At 40.0% G+C, this 21,986-nt stretch overlaps 1 protein-coding gene across 1 annotated transcript in view; it reads right to left on the bottom strand.

The window, feature by feature from the left end:
* Positions 1–21,986, bottom strand: part of LOC136857536 (uncharacterized protein CG7065) — a 400,740-nt gene that overhangs the window by 174,507 nt on the left and 204,247 nt on the right. The window contains exon 11 of the mRNA XM_067136265.2: positions 10,781–10,830. Within this exon, the coding sequence (XP_066992366.2) occupies positions 10,781–10,830 (50 nt within the window). The remainder of the gene's footprint in view (positions 1–10,780; positions 10,831–21,986) is intronic.

Here is a 21,986-nt window from a genome sequence, read left to right as displayed (position 1 = left end):
ACGAAATTCAATAGACTTCTGCAACACCACGAAAGAAATAAAAATAGAACAACAACATAAACTAGCATCATACGATATAATAAACATGTACCCAAACATACCCACGCAAAAAAACCATACATACATATCTATAACCAGGCACGACAACCATCGATCATATAAGATATACAGAAAGCCCACACATACGTCCAACACAATAAAAATAGACTCCATCCATCCTAACGCACACAAGAAAGCGGCATATCATAGTATGATATATAGAGCTTTTAATATACCACTAACAAAAGAAGAACTAAATAAAGAACTCAACCTGATCCACGAAATAGCCAGACAAAACGGATACAAAAAAGAAATTATCAATAAAATCATATATAAAATTAAAAAATCAACCCAAATCTAGGCTAATTAGAAATGAAAAAACTAAGAAAAACTACGTACTATTTACTTTTAACAACACCCATATATATCCGATAACGAACATTTTCAAGAAACGAAATCTAAAAATAGCTTACAGAACCACACAGTACAATGCTAATATCCTATACAACTCCAAATCCATCAACAATAACAAATACAGTCACTCAGGAGTCTATCGTATGAAGTGCAATAACTGTGAAGCCAGCTACATTGGATGTACTGGGAGGAACTTTCAGATACGTTACAATAAACATATCAACGCAATAAAACACAGTCATTTCTCAGCTATGGGCCAACATTTTGAAGAACTCAAACATAAATTTACAAATATTGAAAATGATATGCAAATTCTAAGCACCAACCGCAAGAGCACCTTACCCAATATAATGAAAGAATTTTATATCAACCTAGACCAATATACCAATCCAAGCTTTAATTTAAAAGAAATTACGGACAAAGTCAATATTCTTTTTGATGCAGTTATCCCTTTCTTAAAAAACAATTACCTAAAAAGAATCAAAACGCAAGACCCGATACATATAAAAGAACTGCCAGAAGACGTCTCCCATTCCAGTCCCGCTTCCCCAACAGCTGCTCCTCCTACCCCTCCGAACTTCCCCTCCGCAGCCACAAGCAGTAACTCCAGACAAACATGCAACAGTACTCAACGTGCTGCGGTATAATACACACCAAGTGTCAACAGCTATGTAAGTACACACACACACACACACCCATTTTACTTCAAATACTAATCCAGCAGACGCAACATCTCTCACATTTTATTTTCAACTTACAGATAATACATTTCCACCACAAAGAGAAGAGGAGCGTTTACACTAAAACATGACATACCCAGAACACAATGACACTTGAAGAAATCAATAATATTAATTAAAGGAAGCACGTCGCTGTAAACAACTTCCACTTTCACAACCCGCATCTCACCATCAACTCAATCTTAGCATAAATTTAAAAAGTCTCGCATCGAAAACTATCTAATTTTATATAATATTCAAGTCACTTCAGACCATTACACCACCAATAAATGAAAACGGTGATCACACAACATAGTGTATATATAATACGCCGCAAGAACCAACTTGCACCAAAATGTTTTATCTATTTAGTTAAAAGTTTTAATGTAGAAAAATAGATACTTCAAACATATTGTACATCCAATAATATTACTAAGTTTTAAATTTTATACTGATTGGAAACATTTGTAAAATTATAATGTCTTCCCATATTATATGACATATCTATAATCCAAAAATGTACTTTTAACATATGTTAAGTTTTTTAAACTATATCAATCACTATAGACGGTTTGTCAAAACCAAAATAATGTAATGACTATGTAACATTCCTATGTGATGTTTTTAAACTGCATGTTGTGATCATCAGCTGAGGATGACCCTCAGAGGGTCGAAACCGCTACTGTGAGTGATAGTGTGTAATGAATGTATTGATAAGGTGGAGACTTTTAGACTTTATATTGAGAACTGCAGTATGCCGATGACACCACACCTCCTGCTCTAACACCTGTAGAACTACAACAGTCAGTCAACTGCTTTAAAACTGCATGTGATCGCTTTGGTCATGCCATTAATGCGAAAAAAAAAGAAGGTACTTGCACAACCTGCCCCAGGATTAACACTTCCTGAGTTCAGTATTTCCATCGTAGACACAACACTGGAACAGGTTGATCACTTTTCATATATTGGAAGCATCTTGTCTAAACGGTGTACCTGTGAACAAGACATTGATAAAAAGAACTGGAGCTGCTCATGCAGCATTCGGATGGTTAATGCACAGAGGCTTCATGAATAACGACCTAAAACTGCATACCAAACCCATGGTGTACAAAGCTGTCATTTCCAGGCTACTGTATGGCTGTGCAACTTGGACACTACCGCCGTGATATTGAAAAACTTGAGAGCTTCCACCAACAGAAAATGAGATTAATCTTGAATATTAAGTGGGAGGACTATGTGACCAATATGGCAGTTCTTGACAAAGCGCAGCTAAATAGCATCGAGGCAACAATCATCGCTCATCAACTGAGATGGTCAGACTATGTTCACCGCATGGGTGATACCAGGCTTCCCCGCCAAATTCTTTATGGCGAACTTTGCTCTGGCCGTAGACCTTTTAAGCGTTTTATTGACCAGCTGAAACACATCACGAAGACAATTGGTATAGATAGACATGGGAAGAATGTGCTGTGGACCGCTCACTATGGCGGAACACTACATCCACCGCTGTCAACTTGTTTGAAGGAGAGCGCTGCAGACATCAAGAGGCCAAGCAACAAGCAAGAAAATTCTATCAATAACAACCCCGCCTTCCACCATCCATTCAGTGTAATTTGGGTGGGCGTATGTTTTATGCCAGGATTGGTCTCTTTAGTCATCCATAAACTGAGTTGAACTGATCAATGTATGCAGGAAGAAGTTATATATACTAGGATCGAGTTACAGCCGACAATGGTGACATTCACTGACATAATCAAAATGTGCACGAAAATACCGCCAGTGGATGGGGGTAGTAGAATTAACACCCACGGTATCTCCTGTCGTAAGAGGCCACTAAAAGCAGCGCCAGCGGCTCTTAACTTGGGGGCCTGGGTTTGCAACCACGGGCCCCTTAGCCGAATCCTGGCATCGCTTCTCTACCCATTTGTGCCAGACTCCTCACTTTCATCTATAATTTTCTTTTACAATTTGTTTCACTTACGTTGCACCGACACAGATAGGTCTTATGGCGACGATGAGATGGCAAAGGGAATGAAGCGGCCGTAGACCTAATTAAGGTACAGCCCCAGCATTTCCCTGGTGTGAAAATGGGAAACCAGGGCTGCTGACAGTGGGGTTTGACCCCACTATCTCCCGGATGGAGGTCACAGCTGTGCGGCCCTAACCGCAGGGCCAATTCCCCTGGTTTTTTTTTTTACAAGTTGCTTTACGTCGCACCGACACAGGTAGGTCTTATAGCAACGATGGGATAGGAAAGGGTTAGGAGTGGGAAAGAAGCAGCCATGGCCTTAAGGTACAGCCCCAGCATTGCCTGGAGTGAAAATGGGAAACCATGGAAAACCCTATCGACAGTGGGGTTCAAACCCACTATCTCCCGAATACTGAACACTGTCTGCACTTACGCGACTATAGCTAGCGATCTCGTTCTCTATCGTATCCGACCTCCCTTGGTCAATTCTGGTTCTTCTCCAACCCGGACTGTATTATGTTAGCGAAGCTTAGGGAGTCTTTCATGTTCACCCCATCCGTGGCCCGTATCTTTCTCTGGCCGATACCTTCATTTTTCGTAGTGTCGGATCCCTTCCATTTTACCCTCCGATTAGTATTAATGGAGTATAGTGGCCTAGTTGTACTACCTCTTAAAACAATAAACACAACCACCACCTGTGCAGAGAAATACCAATATAGGCTATATGTACAGTATTGATTAACATTAATTGAAAACAGTACATTGTACTGAAAAATGTCAATGTATGTTATATGTAGGCCTACACTGTTGAACAGCATTCATTGAAATAAACACATTAATTGAAATCACCACAATATACAGGAAATTATCAATGTAGCCTTATCACAAGTGAGTGGAAACAATGCCAGGATTCGGCTAATAGGCCTATGGTCACCAACAAAGGCTCCCATGTTAAGAGCCACTGGTGCCCCCAACAGTGGCCTCTTACAACAGGCAGGAGATACTGTGGGTGTTAATTCTATCGCCCCCAACCACAAGGGATATTTTTTGGCAGTGTCATTATTTCAATAAATGTCATTAAACACAGTATCTAGCTTAAATTGATGTGTTTCTGTGCAGTGTGCTGATTTCATTGAATGTCCGGCCCCATGGTTAAATGGTTAGCATGCTGGCCTTTGGTGCAAGGGGTCCCAGGTTAGATTACCGGCCGGGGTGGGGATTTTAACCTTCATTAGTTAATTTTGAAGTTTCGGGGTCTGGGTGTGCGTACCGCTTTAAGCATTACAATTCATGACAGGTAGGGCTCCATTCTCAAAGAAGCGCAGGTCGCCTATCAGGCATCAAATTGAAAGACCTCAGGCCGCATGTCATTATTTATTTATTTATTTCAATGAATTATATTATTAAATAATGTACATCTAGCTTACATGGACATATTTCTGTACAGTGTTCGTACTTTAAGGAATGTTATTAAATTTTGGTACTGTCTATGTACCCTAGAAAGACATTTTTCTGTATAGTATGCCAATTTCAGTGAATGTTATTAAATTCGCCATAGGTACAAAGAAAGTGACATTAGTTGTATCCCATTTATCTCAATCTCCTTCCCTCACACAAAAATTTGCACTTCCGGTAATTAAAAAGAATAAACAATATCTTTTTATACAATCGTTTTATAAAATTTTATCACCGTACATAATTTAGACGAATTTTGTTGTATAAAATAAGGAAATATGTGATTACACATCTTTATCCTTGTAAGCACATGGCTAGAAAACAGTTGTTCAAAGAGCCATCCCTTACCGCCATTACACAGCTGAAGATAGAAAAGTTGACCGCAAGATGTCGCGGTGATCGCAGCCGTCCTGTCCACGCTGCTTCATCTGGTCAACAAGGGGTAGTAGCTTCCATTCGGACCCAGTCATCAATGTGTTAAGATGTTTATCAAACCTAGTGCCATCCATATCATAGCGTTTTAAGCCACGCACTCCTCTTGCACCATATCGAGTTTTAAGTTTAGCCAGCAGATTTTCTCACGTCTAGCGGGATACACGATGCGATCATGGAGGTGTACAGTGGTGAGGAGCGCATGCAGTGCTGTCTGAGATACCACGAAACACAATCAAAATTTACCACACACAGAGGTTTCAGAGTAGAGTATCAGAAAGCTTTACCACAGCTAAAGCCTAGGATGGTATCACAGATTCGTGAAACCAGGTTCTGTCGTATACTGAGAGAAAGGACAAGGGTACCCTCTTGTAGTAGAACACATTGTGGAAATCATAAGAGGGACGTATGTACAAAGCCAAAAATGTCTACACCTACAGCAAGTTTGGAGCTGGTCATTCCACAGCCTATATGGTACGTAGAATTTTATAAAGACTACTGCGGTGTAAGGGGTACAAGTTGCAACTGGCTCATGCACCGAGTGAGTCAAATTTTGACTAACTTTTGAAGGACTACTGTGTTTGTTTTAGGAGGCCTTCCTGAATAGTTCTAGTACTCTTTTCTGGTCTGAAAATCCGAATAGCTAACATATTAGGGGATTGGTTGACCAGTAATCAACAGGCACAACTTCTTCACCTGCAGCATCAATATACACACAAAAAAATAAAAATTCCCTGCTAGTGACATTAGTCCATTTCAGTGTTTTAGGGTATATGTTATGAGAATGTGACTATGCTAGTTGCTTTACGCCATACCAACACAGACAGGTCTTATGGCGACGATGGGACAGGGAAGGGCTAGGAGTGGGAAGGAAGCGGCCGTGGCCTTAATTAAGGTACAGCCCCAGCATTTGCCTGGTGTGAAAATGGGAAACCACAGAAAACCATTTTCAATGTGACTATGAATTTTGTTGATAGTATAAGTTTGTCTAGTTCATCTACATACGAGGATTGGGGCTAAAGTCATGGCAACTATTTTTTTTCTTGTAGATATGGGAACGGATCACAAACGTGTGTGTCGTGTGGAAGTTCTGCAGGCATAGTGTGTATGCAGAACAACAGATGCCTCTGTGATAGCTGGTAGTAGCGCAACGAGGGCTGTGAAATCAGTCAATTGGTGTTGTGCGAGATGGAAGTAACCCGTGTTGAGCAGTGCACTTACATCAAAATAGCCGTTCTCCGAGGAAGAAATGCTATGGAATGTCACAGTGAATTAGTGGAAGCCCTTGGGAATAATGCCCTACCATACTGTACAGTAGCAGGGTGGGTAGAAAAGTTTCAGCAAGGACGTGTGTCAACCAGTGATAAACAACGCTCAGGACGACCTGTCAGTGTGCGGACCAACGTGGCACGTGCCGTCATCGAAAAGCTCCTGGATGAAGAAGGATGATGGACGCTACTGGAGTTAGAGAGGGCAAGTGGCATCGAGAAACGCACCATCCACAGGATATTGCATAATGAGCTGCAACTGCGCAAAATCGCATCACGGTGGGTACCGCATGCACTGACGGAAGTTCAAAAGTGGGTGCGCTATGCAATATGCTCCGACCACCTTTCATACTGGTAACAGGACGGCGATCAATTCTTGTCATGAATAATCGCCATTGATTAATTTTGGGCCAGGGCATACGAATCAGAACTGAAACATTAGTCCACAGAGTGGCGACATGCTGGATCACCAAGGAAGCAGAAGGTCCGTCAGAATCCTTCCCCAGTCAAATTGATGGTGATCGTCGCGTATGACGTCAGGGGTGTCATTGTTTGCCACTTTGTTCCACATGGCAGAACAGTGACCGCACAGTACTACAGGGACTTCCTGGTGCGACAGGTACGACGTGACGTTCGGGAGAAAAGTCTGGATCTTGTGGACAGTGCGATAATCCTGCATGACAATGAAAAACCACATAAAGCAGAGTGTGTAGGGCAACTACTGCGACGTTGGGGATGGGAAGAATTGGAGCACCCACCGTACTCCTCCCGACTTTTCGCCCTGTGACTTTGATCTCATTTGAAAGATTAAGGAATCCAAGTCAGCGGCCCCTCACAATGGTATTATCGCTAGGAAAGTAGAACCATGGTATTTGTCATGTTGCAGTACTAATCAAGAGTAGCGTAGACTCGCGGTATTCCACACATTATAGTACTACCCACAGGTAATGAAATTTGCACATGTATTACAGACCTACGCTGCTTCGCACATAGCGGTGCCATTTACAGGCAACACAAACCTATGGTGTTCATCACATAAGGGTACTAACCACAGGGACTCGTACTATCCCATGGTGTTCCTCATATAGTGGGTACTAACCATAGGCAAGCCGGAACCACGGGTTCCCTCATCCCATGGTGTCGCTCATATAGTGCTACCAGTCACAGGTACTGTAAAAGCCGTCGCGCTCTCGGTTGCTACTAATCACAAACCTATTTGGTACCCAACATGGTGGTACTACACGCAAGTAAAAGCGACCCATGGTGTTCCCCATGTGGTGGTACTAATCACAAGCAGTTTCATGGTTACAATTTGATCATCTCTTGGTCATCCCTTTTAGTCGCCTCTTACGACAGGCAGGAGATACTGTGGGTGAATTCTTCGTCCGCGTCCCCCACCCACAGGGGGTTGTGTGTTTGGTCCGCGAGAGGTATTTTATTTCCCTCAAGTCCACCCGCAATCCGGTTAGGACCCCCATATCCGCCACCTGGGACGCGCCACGTGGAATTATCACCTCTCCCCCTGCTACGCCAGCACAGTAGGTTCGTGGCTTGAAAGTATATTTGTCTTCAAAAACTGAGTACAGTATGTGTAAGAATCCAGGGACTGATTATCCTGCTCTAATTGGAGAAATCTTTGACATTAGCTTAATGCCTAATTTTTGTAGTTCCTCTTCAGTTACATAATTTGGGATCACTGGACAAACATATGATATTATGACCCTCTTGTTTCTTGTAAGAATGGGCCTTATTTTCAGAGAAACATTTACAAGTATCCTCGAGTGTCTAGTAGTTAGTTCTTCAATACATTTCTCACTAGAGAGAGAATTTAATTTTCTTTTTAGAATTTGCTTTACATCGCACCGGCACAGATAGGTCTTATGGCGACAATGGGATAGGAAAGGACTAGGAGTGGGAAGGAAGCAGCCATGGCCTTAATTAAGGTTCAGCCCCAGCATTTGCCTGGTGTGAAAATGGGAAACCACGGAAAACCATTTTCAGCGCTGCCGACAGTGGGGTTCGAACCTACTATCTCCAGGATACAGGCTCACAGCTGTGCAAGAGAAAATGAAAGATTCTTCTATTTGATATATGTGAAAAAAATCTAATGTTATTAGTGTTTATTAGTTTTCCTATTGCTATTACGTAATCTCTGATACTTAATCCAATCATAGGATTCAATAATAATGGCTTGTTCTTCGGTAGGACATGTTTGTATTACTGCAGAATAGCTTAACTTTGAAGAAAGAGATTCTGTATTCGCTGGGTTACTTTGGTGATCCTTGTCTAATACAATTGGAAATGGAGCTGTTTACATTATTGTGTGTATTCATTGTGTAACTTGGAACTTGAATATCAGTCATGGCAGAGTTTTCATTATACTTTGGGTTCACTGTATATTGCCGACTTCTGCCACTAGAGGTGGCCATGATGGGTTGAATAGTAATGTTCTAGGTTAATCTTTGAGGTTAACCGTAAAATTTTTACCAAGCACACTGAATACGGTGAAACAAATATCAGGATCTGTACTTACAGTTTTTTAAAAAAAATGTATTATTATTTACATTTTATGGCCTTCACTGGACCACTCTAGCCAACTTTATACAAATAATTTTTCAGTTTCATGTCAGCCCAGTACTTTCTCTGAGATCTTATCTTTCTTCATTGGAAATCACCCTTCCTACTGTCAGTTTCTTGATTCTGGTTTGCAATCTGGTTTGTTTGTCTACGAGTTTTCTGATTTTGTCGGTTCTGTTTCTCAGGTCTTCTACTGTAATTTGTAGTTCATCCTTACCTTCCTTGATTTCTATAATCCACTTAATGTTGCACTTACTATTCCATTACTTTTCTATTATTCTCCTGATGGTCCTATTCTCTGGAGTCCTGATTAGATGCCCAAAAAAGGAAATGAGTTTCTTCCTGATTGTGCTCATTACTGGTTCTATTTCCTTGTAGACTGTTTCATTAGAAACTACTCTCCAGTGTCCATATTTTTGGTACAATTTGTTGATGCACGTTCTACTGATTCTTCTCTCCATCTTGAGTATTTTAACTATTTGTCCAGTGCTAGTTGTTTTGAAGATGGTTTCACTTACGTATGTTATTTCTGGTTGAGTAACTGTTCTGTAGTGTTTTAATTTTGTTGCTATTGACAGGCCCTTTTTGTTGTAGGTATTCTTACCGTTTATTGAAGAGTACTGTATCTTCCACAACGAATGTTTTCTTACCATAAAACAATGACTAGAAATAGTACATTACTTAAAATCACTGAGCAGATTTATTATATGCCAACTTCCATTACTAGTCACAGCCTTCTCTGGCTGCAGACTTGGTTGAACTGCATCTTTCAACTAAATCATGCTTATTGACATTTATTAGATTCATTTTTATCGTACTGAACTTCTTAGGTATTAAAGACCACTCTTCGTACCTTTACTAATTTACATTAAAAGTAACTGTTAAATTGTCCGGCCCCGTGGTGTAGGGGGAACGTGTCCGCCTGTCAACCGGTGGCCCCGGGTTAGATTCCCAGCCGGGTCAGGGTTTTTAAATTGTAATGATTAATATCCCTGGCCTGGGGACTGGGTGTTTGTGATGTCCTTAATCTTCCCCTCCTCACACACAACATTCCACACTACCGCCATTCCAATTACACGCAGGTTCATATAATATGGTACCAGTAGGGGCAAAAGATCCACATGGGTTGACGCCCAGAAACAAATAGCATTAAAAAAAAAAGTTTAGATTTAAGCAGTTATCTGGACTACATTTTATCATATTCAAATTAGCTGTATTTGCTTTTTCCATCATAATTTTATTTTTGTCCTTCATTTTCTCTGTTTTTCAGCAGATTTTCATTGTTATCACATTTGTTGTACTAATTTTCACACCTGTTTCTTCAATTGACTTCTTCCATATGCTAACTTATTTTTCTAGGTGTACATAGTATTATCTTATCATCTACAGTGGAATTTTGTTGTACTTTTTATAATTCTGCCCATGATAATGTTGAACAACAATGAAGAAAGAACACTTCCTAGCAGGATTCCACTATCTGCTTCAAATCCATCTTTTTCTTTTCTTCTTCTGTCATTATGCATGATTATATGTGATAAAAACTCTGGCTAAGGTACAATGGAGGACCAAAATTAAATAGAGGCAACATAAATTAAATTACTGAGAAGTATATTACAAAAGAAAGTAGATAAAAAGAGAAATTAAAACGTATGAAAAGAAATAAGAGGGTTAAAATTCCAACACTAAATAGAGGAAAACATACAGATGATTTGGGCATATTCAATTGATGTATGAAGCAAGAATACAGAATCTGAGGAGAACAATAATGACAGATGGACGTTGTTAAAAATGATGAGATCTGCATAGTAGGATGGGTATTAAAGGCGATATAGAGCAAAATAGAGAAAAGCAGAAATAATGATTATTGTATCTTTTCATGTTTATATTAGAAAACAATAGAGGCATACCTGCAATATTTCTTCCTGCTGGATGAGGATATGCCACAGACTCGGACATCCTGTCAACAAAAACATCAAACTTGAGAGATGGGTATAAACTAATTATTTAGATAAATTTCGATAAATTTATTAATTATATAAACAAATAAAATAAAAATGCTATTATTAACTTTGTTGTTCGTTCACATGCTCAATGATGAACAAGAAACGCAGATGGAGAGTAGTGACTTATGAGGGTTTTTTTTTTGCTAGGGGCTTTTCGTCGCACCGACACAGATAGGTCTTATGGCAACGATGGGATAGGAAAGGCCTAGGAGTTGGAAGGAAGCGGCCGTGGCCTTTGTACCGGGCGGTACACCTCCACGCCGCTAGTTCAAATATTGCGCCAATTTAAACTCCTCTACAGGAGAAGTTTGGAACCTTGAAAGCTGAACTAATTCTACTATTTCTTAAAAGATGTCACTACGGTAAATGGTGTAATTTTGAAATTTTCTGAACTGTGTCTATTCCGACGTGTTTTTTGTTTACTATCTAGCAAGAAGTGTGGACGCCCTCTTCTAGATGTCACTGCCTAAGAACTATAATTATGCACCCTAGTGTGAAGTGAAGGAACTGTTTTTTGAAGAAATTTGGTATTCATAAGTTTGTTTGTTAAATTTCATTCATTTTTTTGGGTTGGCAGTATAACCCTTCTCTTTCCGCCAGTTTTGAATTTAACCAATCAGTAATTTCTGTAATTAATTTTCCTCCAATCATAGCTTTCTTCCTCAGGTTTCCATGTGTAATTCCTAGTCTACCAATAAAGTTGAAGGGGTGTGTCTATTAATTCTTGAAAGGTCTCGAATTTTCCACGAGGGTATAAAAACTGCTGATTTTCTTGTCTCCGGGCCACTTCATCGACAACTTGCTTAGTGTGTGTTATGTAGCAGGGGGCGGGAAGTGCCTATTTCTTCGGGCAGCAGTTCATCAACAAGGTAATGGCCTGTTAACATCTTTATTTCTTGCTAGCTCAGCAGTTTTAACCCGCGGGGGAAGGTTCGAATCCTTTTCAATGTAAACCTTACTATATTCATGCAAATTAACCGCAATTGGGATAGAGAGTGCTTAACCCTCTCGGGCTCCCACGCAAGTTGTTTTGAGGTGACTACGTTTTCATACCCGATTTTCTTCTCTTCTTAGTGTAATAAATTATTCTTCTACGAGTCACCTCCCTAGTATGGGATTAGCCCCTGTATAACTGGCCGAGTGCCACCTAGGTTTTAAGAAGTTTCATGTAGGAGTGCAAGCTACGCCTCCAGTCAATTTGGTTTTTTGGGCCATTTAATTAACCCAGAGTTTGTTTTCTTCATGTGAAGGCCCTGTAGGTTGGGTACAAGATACCCCTGTTTCACTGTATGTGTGCCTTAAGGGCAGTTAGGAATGAAGTTTGTTGTAGCCTTTGATAGGCTTGTAAAATTGAGAGCGGGTCTGCTCTTTTCCTCTTAACATTGTAATTAGGAGCAAGTGCTCCTCGTACTTAGGGGTTTTCTGCCCTTCAGCTATGGTGGTTGTGAGCTGAGAGCTCAGGAATTAAACTTGGGGCTCGAAGCCCAAATCTTGTAACAACTGTAATCTGTAAATTCTTGATCTGCTACTTGGTACCTGTTACACCTTTGTTATTTGTTGTCATTTGTTGATTTTGGAAAAGAAAATATAACCTTTGTTAAAGTTTTAAATTAACTTTAATTCTGTAGTTGAGACCTATTCCCGCCCGCACCCTCTTTCACCTCTAACTACCACGGATAACTCCGTAACAGCCTTAATTAAGGTACAGCCCCAGCATTTGCCTGGTGTGAAAATGGGAAACCACGGAAAACCATCTTCAGGGCTGCCGATAGTGGGATTCGAACCTACTATCTCCCGGATGGACTTATGAGGTAAGAGCATGTCTATGAATAATCATAAAAGGAAAGAAACAGAACAAAAATTCAGGAGTTTTAGGCAAGATCTTTTCATCAGTGGGCACTATTCTCTCTCTCTCCCCTCCCCTTTCTTGAGCATCAACGCCATGAATGTGCAAGTCAGGTATGTTCAGACTTTATTTTTTTTATTTTTTTAAGAAAAGTACATTTTAACGCCCGTACTGTCAACTCTCGATTATCTGGTACAGATGAACTGGTTTGCGAATAAACCATGGAAGTTATTTTCTTGTGCTGTTATGTATACTTGCATCTGTACTTTAAATGAAACTGTGAATGGCTGAACTGATATGTAGGGTTCTTCGACTGGAATGTGTTTCTGTACGTTTCATTCAATCAATTGATCCATAATATTAGTTTATAACTGTCAGGTTCTTCAGTCTGCTGAAACTAATTTTAGAAGAATAAATTAATAAACTACCTGAAAAAATAAAATAAAATATGGGAACAGAAAGAAACAGCTCACTTAAAATAGAATGACATGTTATTTTAATTGTTATTTTTCTTCAAAAGACTTTTCGTGGTTGACTGTCTAAAGTGCCACCATAAGATGAGGATATATCTTCGAGTTACAATTCTAAATGTCATTTAGAAAGGTGAAGATGAGAGATGAAGGAGATTTCAGACTACTTAAGAACACTGCAATCACAATGAATGAAGAAGTACTGGGCAGATAAGTATCAAACAGTACAACCTTCAAAGAAAACGTGTACGTGGAAGACTCAAGTGGTCCAATGTGGCCAATGAAGTTAATAATAATAATAATAATAATAATAATAATAATAATAATAATAATAATAATAATAATAATAATAATAATAATAAAGTTATTCTTTTCCAAGTATAATACTGTTGCCGTACGTATTCTGTTCCAGATAGTTTATCGATTTATTATTCTAAAATTAGTTTCGGCAAAGTGACAGTTATAAACTAACAGAGTCGAAAATGAAAAGAGATGGCTTCAGACATCATGCACAAACTATAGCATTAGTACTAAATGGTAAAACATTGTTGCAACATAGATCATTATAATCGATAGATAGGGATACATACTGTACAGAAATTGTCTACGTTAGGTTTCAAGACCTTAAGCAGGTTCATACAGCCTAATTATTCAGTGCACACCCTACCATCAATTTTTTAACATTTTTGTTGTAAAAATTAGACACGAGTACAACATATAAACTATTTTGAAATTTACAATTACTTTGCAGAATACTAGTCTTAAGGAAATCACTGACATTTCTTTCCACATGGGGCTGTAAGAATACCAAAGTTTGCCAGGAAAATATGTTATACACTTTGTATAGCCTTTTTTAGCTTGGTGATCACTAGGTGAGATTAAACATGATAGCTTGGAACTTTTGAAATGATCTTTCCCCATCAGTGTAGTCGTCTTTGGTTCAGAGGGCCCCGGGTTTCATTCCTGGCTGCATCAGAGATTTTAAACCTTAAAGGTTAATTCCCTTGGCTCAGGGACCAGATATTCGTAATGTGCCCAATATCCCTCAACTCACCCAACACTACAGTAAAACAGTTTCCCAAACACGGCAGATGCTGCGCATTCGTCAGAGCGTCTGCCTTACAAGGTCTGCACCAGGCTAGCAATAGCCACAGGACATTATTATTATTATCATTTTTATTTTAGTTAATGACTTGTAGCGTTGCAAATAATTTGCCACTTACTTTACACATAAAATAATCTGTTCATAACATTCTCATCAGTAAACCTCGACCTCGTTGGAGGAAGTACATCTTTACATTTAGTGAAAAGACATCCTACATGAGCATTTGAAGGAATATCTGTGTTTAATTTTAAGAACATCATTGGGATAAGTATGATGTATTTGGAAGTACTAAAGAGGTAAGAAAGTGCCTCATCCAGAACTGCTGAAACTACTGGTTCTGCTGTAGTAAAAAAAGTTACCTTCAGCACCTTTTTTTGTCTTGTTTCTGTTTCCATGGAATGTATATAAATTACTGGAAAGTAACGATTACAATTTTATTTCAAGATGTAAATTACAAGTAAAAATTGCTAAGAATTTAGTAGTTACAAGTAATCTGATTACAGTACTTTTACTCAATTACCTCCCAACTCTGGTTATACTGCATTCATTTATAAAATATTCACACGAAAACATACAATTGCAATTTAACAGTCACATAATTGTTCCGTGAAGACTTTACAGTAAAGAAAATATGTAATTTCAGTAATCCACCTAATCGTCAATTTCCTAACTTTTCTACAGCACAACATTTCTGACGCGATTGACACTTTTCTACACGATTTCAAGAACAAGTGCTTTCTTTTATATATTCTTCTTTATGATTTTTGGTTATGTTTGTGTTTTTTATGTTGAAACCGAAGATAGGATTTCTATAAACTTTACGCCAGGACACGACAAAATCCCGGGTGCCATGTCGCCATGGTGCCTAAAATTCTTTCTTTGGCACCTTCTTCTTTGAGCTGAGTATAAACCTGTTTACTGTATATATTTAAGTTCCGGTTTGTATTTTTTTGTTGTTAATGTCATTACCATTTTAAATAATAATCAACGCCGCATTATGTAAGCAACAGAAGAAAAATTAATATTAGGTACGAATGTTTGGGTGTCAAGAAAACCTCTTGTAAAGAAAGTATTACGACATAGAAATCACCAGTGGCGACCAGAAGAAAAAAAAAAAAAAAAAATGGAAACATCCACGCAAACATACCATCATTCTAGACACATTTCTCAAGAGAAAACAACAAACAGGACCAACAGAAAAATTTATTTAAAATCTTACACCCACCAATCCAATGGTCTGTTTCATAAATATACACTATGTGATCAAAAGTATCCGGACACCCCCAAAAACATACGTTTTTCATCTTAGGTGCATTGTGCTGCCACCTACTGCCAGGTACTCCATATCAGCGACCTCAGTAGTCATTAGACATCGTGAGAGAGCAGAATGGGGTGCTCCGCAGAACTCACGGACTTCGAACGTGGTCAGGTGATTGGGTGTCACTTGTGTCAGAAGTCTGTACGCGAGATTTCCACACTCCTAAACATCCCTATTTCTGATGTGATAGTGAAGTGGAAATGTGAAGGGACACGCACAGCACGAAAGCGTACAGGCCGACCTTGTCTGCTGATTGACAGAGACTGCAGTCAGTTGAAGAGGGTCGTCAAGTGTAATAGGAATTCCAAACTGCATCAGGATCCACTCCAAGTACTATGACAGTTCGGCGGGAGGTGAGAAAACTCGGATTTCATGGTCGAGCGACTGCCCTTAAGCCACATATCACACAGGTCAATGCCAAACGATGCCTAGCTTGGTGTAAGGAGCGTAAACATTAGACAATTGAACAGTGGAAAAACGTGTGGAATGACGAATCACGGTACACAATGTGGCGATCCGATGGCAGAGTGTGGGTATGGTGAATGCCTGGTGAACGTCATCTGTCAGTGTGGTGTTATGGTGTGGTCGTGCTTTTCATGGAGGGGGCCTGCACCCCTTGTTGTATTGCGTGGCACTATCAAGCACAGGCTTACATTGATGTTTCAAGCACCTTCTCTTTCCCCATTGTTGAAGAGCACTTCAGGGATGGGGATTGCATCTTTCAACATGATCGAGCACCTGTTCATAATGCACAGGCTGTGGCAGAGTGGTTACACGACAATAACATCCCTGTAATGGACTGGTCTGCACAGAGTCTCGACCTGAATCCTATAGAACACCTTTGGGATGTTTTGGAACGCCGACTTCGTGCCTGGCCTCACCGACCGACATCGCTACCTCTCCTCAGAGCAGCATTCCGTGAAGAATGGGCTGCCATTCCCAAAGCAACCTTCCAGCACCTGATTGAACGTATGCCTGCGAGAGTGGAAGCCGTCATCAAGGCTACGGGTGGGCCAACACCATATTGAATTCCAGCATTACCGATGGAGGGCACTACAAACTTGTACCTCATGTTCAGCCAAGTGTCCGGATACTTTTGATCACATAGTGTATCTGTTGAAATGGCAAACACAACTTAAGTTGTGTAGTTACTGTACATTCAGAGTTGGATGCGGTTGTCCTTCATTTTAATTCTGTTTTTCTTCTTAAAAGAAAGCATATTAAACATACATACATACATACATACATACATACATACATACATACATACATACATAATCATTATAGACTGTTATGCCTTTCAGCGTTCAGTCTGCAAGCTTCTGAGAATTTACTAAACGTCGCCACAATCCTCGATTTGCAACTAGTGTTGTGGCCTCATTTAGTTCTATACCTCTTATCTTTAAATCGTTAGAAACCGAGTCTAACCATCGTCGTCTCGGTCTCCCTCTACTTCTCTTACCCTCCATAACAGAGTCCATTATTCTCCTAGGTAACCTATCCTCCTCCATTCGCCTCACATGACCCCACCACCAAAGCCGGTTTATGCGTACAGCTCCATCCATTGCGTTCATTCCTAAATTAGCCTTTATCTCCTCATTCCGAGTTCCCTCATGCCATTGTTCCCACCTGTTTGTACCAGCAATCATTCTTGCTACTTTCATGTCTGTTACTTCGAACTTATGAATAAGATATCCTGAGTCCACCCAGCTTTCGCTCCCGTAAAGCAAAGTTGGTCTGAAAACAGACCGATGTAAAGATAGTTTCGTCTGGGAGCTGACTTCCTTCTTACAGAATACTGCTGATCGCAACTGCGAGCTCACTGCATTAGCTTTACTACACCTTGATTCAATCTCACTATATTACCATCCTGGGAAAACACACAGCCTAAATACTTGAAATTATCGACCTGTTCTAGCTTTGTATCACCAATCCGACATTCAATTCTGTTGAATTTCTTACCTACTGACATCAATTTAGTCTTCGAGAGGCTAATTTTCATACCATACTCATTGCACCTATTTTCAAGTTCCAAGATGTTAGACTGCAGGCTTTCGGCACAGTCTGCCATTAAGACCAAGTCGTCAGCATAGGCCAAACTGCTTACTACATTTCCACCTAACTGAATCCCTCCCTGCCATTTTATACCTTTCCGCATATGATCCATGTAAACTACAAACAGCAAAGGTGAAAGATTACAGCCTTGTCTAACTCCTGTAAGTACCCTGAACCAAGAACTCATTCTACCATCAATTCTCAATGAAGCCCAATTATCAACATAAATGCCTTTGATTGATTTTAATAATCTACATTTAATTCCATAGTCCCCCAGTATAGCGAACATCTTTTCCCTCGGTACCCTGTCATATGCTTTCTCTAGATCTACGAAACATAAACACAACTGCCTATTCCTCTCGTAGCATTTTTCAATTACCTGGCGCATACTGAAAATTTGATCCTGACAGCCTCTCTGTGGTCTGAAACCACACTGGTTTTCATCCAACTTCCTCTCAACGACTGATCGCACCCTCCCTTCCAAGATGCCAGTGAATACTTTGCCTGGTATACTAATCAATGAGATACCTCGATAGTTGTTGCAATCCTTCCTGTTCCCTTGCTTATAGATAGGTGCAATTACTGCTTTTGTCCAATCTGAAGGTACCTTACCAACACTCCACGCTAATTTTACTACTCTATGAAGCCATTTCATCCCTGCCTTCCCACTATACTTCACCATTTCAGGTCTAATTTCATCTATTCCTGCTGCCTTATGACAATGGAGTTTATTTACTATCCTTTCCACTTCCTCAAGCATAATTTCACCAACATCATTTTCCTCCTCCCCATGAGCTTGGCTGTTTGCAACACCACCATGATGATTTCCTTTTACATTGAGAAGATGTTCAAAATATTCCCTCCACCTCTCCAGTGATTCCCTGGGATCTATTATGAGTTCACCTGAATTACTCAACACATTGTTCATTTCCTTTTTCCCTCGCTTCCTAAGATTCTTTACTACTGTCCAGAAAGGTTTCCCTGCTGCTTGACCTAGCCTCTCTAGGTTATTACCAAAATCTTCCCATGACTTCTTTTTGGATTCAACAACTATTTGTTTCGCTCTGTTTCTTTCATCTACGTACCAATCCCTGTCTGCCTCGGCCCTTGTTTGGAGCCATTTCTGATAAGCCTTCTTTTTACGTTTACAGGCTGCTCTCACTTCATCATTCCACCAAGATGTTCGCCTTTTCCCATCTTTACACACAGTTGTTCCTAGGCATTCCCTTGCTGTTTCTACTACAGCATCCCTGTATGCCACCCATTCACTTTCTATATCCTGAACCTGCTTACTGTCTACTGTTCGAAACTTCTCACTAATCATATCCATGTACTTCTGTCTGATATCCTCATCCTGGAGATTTTCTACCCTTATTCATTTGCAGACAGATTTCACTTTCTCTACCCTAGGCCTAGAGATACTTAGTTCACTACAGATCAGATAATGGTCTGTATCATCGAAAAATCCCTGAAAAACTCGTACATTACTAAACGATTTCCTGAATTCAAAGTCTGTTAAGATATAGTCTATTATGGATCTGGTACCCCTAGCCTCCCATGTGTACCGGTGAATAGCCTTTTGCTTGAAGAATGTATTCGTAACAGCTAAACCCATACTAGCACAGAAGTCCAGCAAACGCTTCCCATTCCCATTAGCTTCCATATCTTCCCCACATTTACCAATCACCCTTTCGTACCCTTCAGTTCTATTCCCAACTCTCGCATTGAAATCGCCCATTAGCACTATTCTATCCTTGCTGTTGACCCTGACCACGATGTCACTCAATGCTTCATAAAACTTGTCAACTTCATCCTCATCTGCACCCTCACATGGTGAATACACGGACACAATTCTTGTCCTAATTCCTCCCACTGACAAATCTACCCACATCATTCGCTCATTTACGTGCCTAACCGAAACTATGTTGCGTGCAATGGTATTCCTGATAAAGAGCCCTACCCCAGACTCTGCCCTTCCCTTTCTAACACCCGTCAAGTACACTTTATAATCTCCTATCTCTTCCTCCGTATCTCCCCTTACCCGAATATCACTTACTCCTAGCACATCCAGATGCATCCTCTTTGCTGACTCAGTCAGTTCTACCTTCTTTCTGCCATAAGCCCCATTAATACTGATAGCTCCCCATCGAATTCCATTTCGTTCGCCAAGTTGTTTCCAAGGAGTCCCTCGCCTGTCAAATGGGAGTGGGACTCCATTACTCCCATAGGTCCGAGGCTTGCTTAAAGTGTTCTGAGCTCGGTAAATTCATGAAGCAGGATGCTGCCCTACTTGCACATAGTCCAAGTGAGGATCTCTCCTCTAATGGGTTACGGACCACCGGTGAATTTTATAGTCCTAGCCGACTGAGCACAAGGAGGGCCACGACTCAGAATATGTCCGAGATGCCCACTCCCATTCCATAGCAACTGGTATCCCGACTCTCAGGACCACTTACTAGGCCACTCAGCTGTTGCCCATGGTTCACGAACTAGGACGTGACTACAGTAACCCACAAACATGAACCATATTAAATGTTTGTCTTAATAATCGCTCGATTACACAATGGTTAGAATAATTCAATTCGGATTACACGGTAGAAAGTGTGACCCTGGCGCTCCCACAGCCATGACTGATGAACTACTCTCTGATCGGTGTGATGCCATTTCAAACTCGCATCATTCCCGCATTTTCTTTGTTTGACATTGACACAATAAGCACATGAAATGAAATTATAATACTACAACACACATTTGTCATATATCATCATTTATAGCACAAGGAAAAAAACTGTTCACAAGCAAGAAATCCAGTATTTCACAAAAATAACAAATAAATCCCAGCCATGCCCAGATGTGGCTGTTCGTTCCACATTACAACCCCGCTGAAGAGATCAACAACGAACAAGGGTTCAATTATCGTGCTTCCATCTCTGGAGTAGTTTGGCAATAATTAGTAACAGTCTCTAATCAGCCACACTCATTACTTCCATCTCTGACTATCGATAACTGTGAGTTTGAATTTTATATAAATAACTTCCATGAACATATGAGCAATGAATATTTATTTTTCATTGAAAGTACAAGGGATGTGGAATCAATCGCACATATGGGAAATTTGCCATGGGAAATTACTCAAGTATACTTGTCATGTAAATGACACGAATAATATCCTGTGATGCTCCTTTACTATCAAAATACAATCTCTTTTGCTATTAAACTGATTATTTTAACAGAGCTGTTATTGTAAAGTGAAACAGAACGTTCCCCGCATAATTTAGTTCCATATGTTGACAGCATAGATGCTCATTTAGATCAGTGTCCTGCTGTCTTTACATTTTGTGGTAATCTGTTCTAGTGTATATAAAACTATAAAATCATAATATCTATTGCTGTTACTATGATGTTTTATTTTTCTAAAGGCCAGTATGTTAACAATGAGAATACTAGAAAAATAACCTGACTCCTAGGTTCGAGTGCTGGCTCCTAGATTCAAAAACATTTGTCATGGCCTGCTTTATATTCTTTTCCAAGACTGAAGAAGGCCCAATAGGGCTGAAATATAGATTTTTGTGTTTTTAATCAACATTTGTGTATTTACCAAGGTGGACTACTGAAATTACATATTTTCTTTATCGCAGTACAATGTCAGCCTACCAGAAATCCTCTTTTCACGTGACTTAATGAACATGGAATTTGTAGCTGCATCCTCTACTAACACTAATTAGAGGGTAAAAAAAGGAAAGGGGTACAACACTTCGAAAAATGAAAGTATCAGGGAGATAAAGACATGGGCAACGAAGGATGTAAAAAAAGGCTCACTAGGTCTCGTGGCCTAACAATGTCGGGGTCAGAAAAAAAATCAAGATTTGAATAACAGAGGCAACTTTATGTCATCTTTACTCGACTTCCTGCTGCCTGTATTTATCACCACTTCCTAGTCCACTCTGTTTGCCTGAATGTACCTCCCCATAGCTATTCTAAACAAACCTCGTAACATATGTACAATTGCAGTTCAAGTAAAGGCCACCTGGTTGTAGATCCTGATCTACCCATTCATTAGGATCAACAAATCTCACTCTCAATTCTCCACACAACCACTCCAGTCTTATTTAAATCCCCAACCACCTTTCAGTCAGTATCCCACTGATAATGTGCTCCCTTAAACTTCTCCTGCACTGTATTAACTGGATCTCACACATCCTCAATTATGCTGGTACGAAGTCCTGCTTGCCTTATAGTGTTGCTACCAATCACCTTCTCCTTCCCTTCTACTTTCCTCAACATCTGCCTTAATCCAGTTCCTGTATTCAACTAAG

Source organism: Anabrus simplex, chromosome 1, assembly GCF_040414725.1.
Source record: "Anabrus simplex isolate iqAnaSimp1 chromosome 1, ASM4041472v1, whole genome shotgun sequence".
In the NCBI taxonomy this organism is placed as follows: domain Eukaryota; kingdom Metazoa; phylum Arthropoda; class Insecta; order Orthoptera; family Tettigoniidae; genus Anabrus; species Anabrus simplex.
Note: the sequence above shows the minus strand (reverse complement) of the source record. Positions and strands in the feature narration are given on the sequence as shown.